The following is a 6,761-nucleotide window of genomic DNA, read 5'->3' as shown; positions in this document are numbered from 1 at the left end:
CCTGTGAGGGGAGCCAGCTGAGAGGCAGACATGGGGGTGTGTACCCATCACCACCACACACCTTTCCAGCAGTCCTGATGCTGTAAGGAGCAGGAAGGCACCTCTTGAAAAGGCCGTGGTGTGCTCTGTCCCATGTCTGCGTGGCAGCAGCTCTCAGGTGGTGTGAGGGCAGCACCAACAAAGTGCTGGTGCATAACAAGCTGCCCATGAGCCAGCAGTGCCCTTGTGGCCAAAGAGGTCAGCACTATCCTGGCATTCACTAGAACATTGCCAGCAGGTCAAGGGAGATGATCCTGCCCCTCCACTCTGTCCTAGTGAGGCCACACCTGGAGTGTGTCCAGTTCTGGGCTCCTCAGCGAAAAAGAGACATGGAGCTCCTTGAGGGTCACAAGGACAATCGGAGGAGTATCTCTCTCAAGAGGAAAGGTTGGGGGAGCTGGGCCTGTCAAGCCTCGAAAGGAAATGACTGAAAGGGGATTTTATCGGTATCTGTAAATATCTAAAGCAAGGGGACGTCAAGAAGATGGAGCCAGGCTCTCCTTGGTAGTGCCAATCAACTGGATACAAACAAAGCAAGGGGCAGGAACTGATGCAAAGGAAGTTTCACCTGAATACGAAGAAAAACTTTATTGGGCAGTTGACTGCACACTGGAACAAACTGCCCAAAGGTAGTGGAGTCTCTCTTATTGGAGATATTCCAGAACCGTCGAGATGCACTCTTGTGCCATAGGATGACCCTGTGTGGCCAGGGAGGTCGGCGCAGATGACCCACTGAGCTTCCTAGCACGCTGGCCCATCCTGTGGCTCTGTGACACGGGCGGCTGTCCCGATGGGCGGCCGAGGCTCCCGGCCCTGCCCGGCGCGCTTTGCCCGGGCGCAGGCGCTGCCCACACGGCAGCGAGGAGGGGAGGGGCGGCGCTGCCCGGGGTGCCCGTGCCGGTGCCTGCTGCCCCGTTCGGTGCCCGGGCTGCCGCGGGACGGGGCCGCGCTGAGGCGGGGGGCGGCCGGGCCGGGCCGGACGCGGGGAGGGCTCGGGGCGGCTCGGCGGTGCGGCGGCCGGCGCGGATCGGCGGAGGGCGAGCAGGCGAACGCCGGAGCTGCCACATCCGGGCTGCAGCGGCGGCACCTGCCGCGGCGGGGGCCTCGGTGACATTGGGGCTCGGTGGTAGACGGGGGAGGCACCGCTGCGGAGCCCGCAGAGAGTGAGACCTTCACTCGCACCCATCTCTGCCACACCGCCGCCTCCACCGCCACCACCACCACACCACCACCATGCTACGCGTTGTCCTCACCCACGCCAAGAAGCACCCGGCCGTGAGTACCCGGCCYTGCCGCCGCTCGGTGTCCCCGGCCCCGCCGTTCACCTCCTCCTCGCCCATCCGTCTCCTGGCATTCCTGTACATGCCGTAAGCCCGGGGCCGGCCGGTGCTGGTCGAGCACATTCGGCCAGGTCCCCTTTTTCCTCCGGCCTGTGCGGCCTTGTTTGTGTTGCCAGGCTCGAGGTGGCTGTTCCGTTTTTCTTGCCCATCAGTTGGCCCCCGCCCCCCCCACCTCCCGTGTTTTTGGTTTATAATCTGAGTAGAGACGGTAGGGGCTGTTTTGGCAGCGGAGGGATGGATGTATGTATTTCAGAAACGCACCGTGACGGGATTTTTGGTTTGATTTTGGTTTCTCTGGATGTAGAAGTATTTTTTTTTCATACCTGCCTCTTCATAGYTGCTGGTTCTCTCTCACTCTAGGGMTCTACCGCAGGGAGTTTATGCCAGGGATTTAGAGGGCCACACTTTTGTGGCTCAAAGCCTCTAATATTGTTTTTTGGTTTGCCATAGCTGCAGTCAAAAATGTTATGTGTTAATAGTATTTTGCTACATAGTGTGATATAGATTTTTTTGCTGTTGTTATTCCAGTTGATCCCTCTGTTTGTGATCATTGGATCTGGAGGTGTTGGTGCAGGCCTGTATCTCATGCGTTTGGCAATGTTCAACCCTGATGTCAGGTACGTATACAGTAATACCCTGTGCCAGTCCTCTTGCTGCGTATGTTACACTTCACTGCCTTGGATTTTATGTTGCTGAAGGCTTTAATGTCTTGATCCAGTATCACTGGTTCTAGATGTGTAGAGCCTTCCATGATTTGGCGATACCTTCATTTACYATTATATTTAGAGAGTGCTGACAAAGGATGGTGCCGTTTTCTGTGGAAACTTGCTTGGTTGGGTGACTCCATGATCTAAAACCACAGTACACATACAATTTTTTTTTTTATTATTAATTTTGAAGATGGTGTTAATATTCTCTCACATCTTGCATTTTYCTCAACAGCTGGGACAAGAAGAATAACCCAGAACCTTGGAACAAAATGGCTCCCAGTGACCAGTACAAGGTAAAATGAGAAATGCACATTTTTAGGAAGCATTAGGAAGCATAATATTAGAGATGTAGCCTGCTGCTTTAGGATGTTTGATTATATTGGAAAGTAGTTGAATGAGTATTTCTCATGTATTCTGTGCGGCATTTGTTTATCTTTAGAGCTCTGAGCAGAGATGCCTGAGATTGAGATATAAAACTTTCCTAATAATGGTTGATAAGGGGGTGAAAGGAGTCTGTATGAAAGTAGTCATGTCTACCGTGCTGWAAGGAAAAGAAGAATTATATATGAGGGGAAGAATTTACTGTGCATAATACTCAGAAGTAAACTACAAGGAAAAACTGCAGAAGTTCTGAATGACAGTTTTTTAATCTCTAAGCTGTTGGTCTTGGCATGAGAAGCACTGCAGGAAAATGTAACATAACCACGAATTAAGTTTTGCAGTTGATTTTTTTTTTTGAAAACAAAGCAGTTGTAAGTAACTGGAYGCAATAGAAATGTTCTTTATCTGATATTCAAGTAATTTAATTGAAATAATGAGGGAGCACACAGAGTTGTCTAAAACATTTGGTACTTTATGGAAATCCTGGAATCACAGAATCATTTATGTTGGAAAAGAMCTTCAAGATTRYTGAGTCCAACCTTTGACCAAACACCATGTTGTCAACTAGACCACAGCACTAAGTGCCATGCCCAGTYGTTTCTTGTACACTTCCAGGTATARTGACTCCACTCCCACCCAGGGTAGTCCATTTCAGTGTTTGACAATTCTTCCAATAAAGAAATTCTTCCTGATGTCCGACATAAACCTCCCCTGATACAGCTTGARGCTGTGTCCTCTAATCCTGTCACTGGTTGCSTGGGAGAAGGCCAGGGAAGCCCTACCTGGCTACCCCTTCCATTTAGGGAGCGGTAGAGAGTGATRAGGTCTCCTCTCTGCCYCCTGTTCTCCAGGCTGAACAACACCAGCTCCCTCAGACACTCCTGATATGACTTACTCTCTACCCTTCACCTGCTTCATTGCCCTTCTTTGGACAGGAATCTAGTTTTAATCGTGTTTTACAGGAGTGCTGTGTTAGTAGGTTGCTGTGAAGAGTATTTTAAGATTATTCTCATGATACAAAAAAAAGCAAATCTACTATGTTTTCAAAGCTGAACAAAAGTTCAAAGGAATATTGCTATTCCTGTCATTGAAATAAGAAAAGAACCCCCACACTTCCAAAATAAAACAGGTTGTGGTTCCCTTAAATGTCTGGGAAGAAYATAATGCTTTGTTTTCATTGCTGATTCTGGAATGTCGCTGATTTGTAACTACCTAAACTAGACAAGTCCAGCATAGTCCACAGCACAAATTCTTTTAAAGAGTGCATGACTTGTGTAGCATTCCCCTTCTGCCTTGACATGCAAACACAGCCTGTGGGTTTGCCATATTTGGGTGTGTGTATCATTGGGGACATTTTTTTTTTCCAAATCTGCACTGTCGGAAATGAAAAAGACATTTATTCTAAATTAAGGGTGAGCCTTTAGTAAAAAGTTCTTACATAACAAGTCTTAGCTTTTGATGAGATTTTTTTTCTATTGTAAACTTCTCTTTGTTATATTAACTTTCTGAGACTTTTTCCAAAGAAAAGAGTTGAAGACTTGATCATTAGTTTAAGAGTTGCACAGAAAGCTTTAATTTGAATGTGCTGTAGGCTGTTTTCTTTGAGACAGATAAAAATATTAAAAATTTGGCATAACTAAAAATAAGCTAATAAGTTAAATGTTTTTCTGTAATTTTTGTTTAAAAAGTGAAAATCACATGCTTGGTCTCAAGTCAGGCTGGGATGCCAGAATACACAGTCTGTAAACTCATCCTCACTCACTTTTTGGGTTGTTTTGAATCACTTGTAATATGGTACAATTATAGTAATATAAACTGAGCATGTGAGAGGATCTATTCTTACTTTCATTCCTCCTTGTCATCCTTTGGAGTTTTAGATACAGCTACTTAAACCAAGCTTGGCTTTTGCAGCACTGTTCTAAATGTTCCTCTGTGAGACTTTTCCCAGACACTGTGCTTTGTGCCACTTGGCAAGCTGACTTTTGCCTTTTGTATATAGGAGTCATAGATATTTAGCAAAACGGATAAACTCAGCAGTGCTATAAAAAGTTCCTCTGAATGGACTTCTGATTCAAGGGCTTAAGAAGAGACACGGGGTTTTCTCTAGTGGAAGACATGAACACTGCTTCATTTTAAGTGCAGAGCTTCTTACACTGGGTGCATAATTAATATTAAAAAGTTACCACTCGTCAAAAGTTTTCATGTATTTATTATTGTGCCATTCACAGATGCAAAGTATTGTTTCAGTTTCCTGATGTGAGTTCAAATGATGCATATTTTTTTAGTAAATACCATGGAAAACATGTGGTCAAGCTTCTTAACTAATATTTTTTCCCTTCTCTTTCTTAGTTCTACTCGGTTAATGTGGACTACAGCAGGCTGAAAAAGGACCGTCCTGACTTCTGAAAACACAGTTATGTCCGTGAGCTGCACAGAATGGTCTTCCGGAAGCCGTCCGCACAAGTGTCGTGCTTGATCACCCAGGAAATWATCAAACTTGCCTCACACAGCACTCGCTCATGTGTTTGACTCTGTTTTGATGAGGCTTAATAAAAGTTTAAAACTTGAATTGTCTGCTCTTTCATTTTGCCAAATGACAGTGTCCTCCTGTTAACAGTTTCTGCTGTATGGTTTGTCAGTAAGCAAAAGGGAATTTGTGTTTCCTCAACAAGAAAGTAAGGTTGTCATCATGGGCTTTATGCTCAATGTGTTGAGCTCAGAAAAATAACTGCATTCCCATACAATTACACCAAACCTCAAGAACTTGAAAGCACGTATTTATATGTGTGCATACATACATATTTTAATTGCACCTGAATTTATCTACTTGCCCCTTTAACAAGTTTTGGTTGCAGAAAASTCAATGCCAACAAGTCATTATCCACCAGGGAGGCAGCAGATGTTGCCATATGTTGATGGAGGGAAGGAAAAAAACCAGGCAGAGCTCTTCAAAAGGTTTTGCTTTTCTCTTGATTTTTCAAGTCAAGCAGACTTTTTTAATAAACAGGAAGACAACATTCAATAGTTTGAAAAATTCTACAAACATTCTCAGCATTTCCAGTGGATCACAGTTTTAAGGAATGGAAGCACAYAGCAGAAGAGGGTACAGGTTTCGGGAAATAATTAATAGCTATTCATGTGAGAACAATACCTTTTAGAATGGGCAAAATCTTACCTTTTTTGGCTGAGTCTTGCTATGAGAAGACTAAAAGAAAATATCTTTGCAAGTCTAACTTATGGTAGGGTCTTTGTGCTTTACTGTGAACATCTGGCATTTCCTTGCATAAGGGTTATTAATTCTGGAYCATCTGACAGAGTACAGCTGTTCCTATCTCGATACACTTTGCTTAGACTCCAAGAATGTAGATAACTATAGCATCTATTACAAGTGGTCAGATCAAGCAGCCAGAACTTTTATTGGAGAAGAAAGACTATGTTGTAATTGCAAAATAAGAGGTATTTGCAAAGACTTTTTATTTTACATGGAAAAATCTTAAATTGATGTCGTTTATTTGGTAGTAGTTTGGATTATCTTTTATCTGCTGAATTATCAGATTATGTACTGAAATGGTGGATTCACTCACAGTTTTCATTTGCTTGTTTGAGAAGTTYGAATAAGAAAATGTGTGTTGTGAGAGACATGATTACAGAGGTGGGAAAAGCCTATAGGTGTCCTTGGGAACTGGTTGTTCTCTGGATCCAAGCAGAATATTCTGTTGCAATACTTGTGTTCAGTTTTATAACATGCTAGTCGGTAGTTCACTTGGATTTTATGTCTTTAAATACAGACTCCCTGGACRTGAAGAAAGACCAATATCCAGGAAGTAAACCTGATTCTCAGGCGAGACAAGGTCGTTCCTTTTGTCCACAGCTCACAGAAGCATGGGATCATGTCTTTTTTAAAAGGCACTTAAAATCAGTGCATATTTCAAATTTATTTAGCAAGTACTTAAGCTATTTTAAGATTTAAATACCGATTGACTAGTAAACAAAAGGCAATTTATTCAATGTTACTTTCCTCATTGGAGCTTACTTGCTTCTAAAAGTACACAATACATAAAGTCTTCTAAGTTTTAATTATTTAAACATTGTTATCCTGAGAGGACACTTGCTCCTTTTTTAGGAGTACACTTCTCTGTTCAATGTAGTGGACAATAGTCACCATTATTTGCCAGACTTAAAAAATACAATAAGATTTTCTTTCTTTCTTTCTTTCTTTCTTTCTTTCTTTCTTTCTTTCTTTCTTTCTTTCTTTCTTTCTTTCTTTCTTTCTTTCTTTCTTTCTTTCTTT

General features: G+C 43.4%; 1 protein-coding gene across 1 annotated transcript; it reads left to right on the top strand.

Moving 5' to 3' along the window:
• The first annotated feature begins 1,122 nt into the window (after positions 1–1,122).
• Positions 1,123–5,039, top strand: NDUFA4 (NDUFA4 mitochondrial complex associated). Its single transcript, XM_057372129.1, has 4 exons — positions 1,123–1,314; positions 1,908–1,996; positions 2,322–2,382; positions 4,820–5,039. Exons 1-4 carry the CDS (start codon positions 1,273–1,275, stop codon positions 4,874–4,876), a joined length of 249 nt encoding a protein of 82 aa, XP_057228112.1. The 5' UTR covers positions 1,123–1,272; the 3' UTR covers positions 4,877–5,039.
• Positions 5,040–6,761: the final 1,722 nt, after the last annotated feature.

The sequence above is a fragment of the Malurus melanocephalus genome, unplaced genomic scaffold (genome assembly GCF_030028575.1).
Source record: "Malurus melanocephalus ecotype Western Australia unplaced genomic scaffold, MMel_1.1 scaffold_164, whole genome shotgun sequence".
NCBI classification, from domain to species: Eukaryota; Metazoa; Chordata; class Aves; order Passeriformes; family Maluridae; genus Malurus; species Malurus melanocephalus.
This window is presented reverse-complemented; position numbering and strand designations above follow the sequence as displayed.

Excerpts from the sequence above, each read along its gene's own strand:
- NDUFA4 (XM_057372129.1), top strand. The coding sequence starts at position 1,273 with ATGCTACGCGTTGTCCTCACCCACGCCAAGAAGCACCCGGCC. Across the intron at positions 1,315-1,907 it reads ACGCCAAGAAGCACCCGGCC|TTGATCCCTCTGTTTGTGAT; the intron begins GTGAGTACCCGG and ends TTGTTATTCCAG. Across the intron at positions 2,383-4,819 it reads CTCCCAGTGACCAGTACAAG|TTCTACTCGGTTAATGTGGA; the intron begins GTAAAATGAGAA and ends TCTCTTTCTTAG.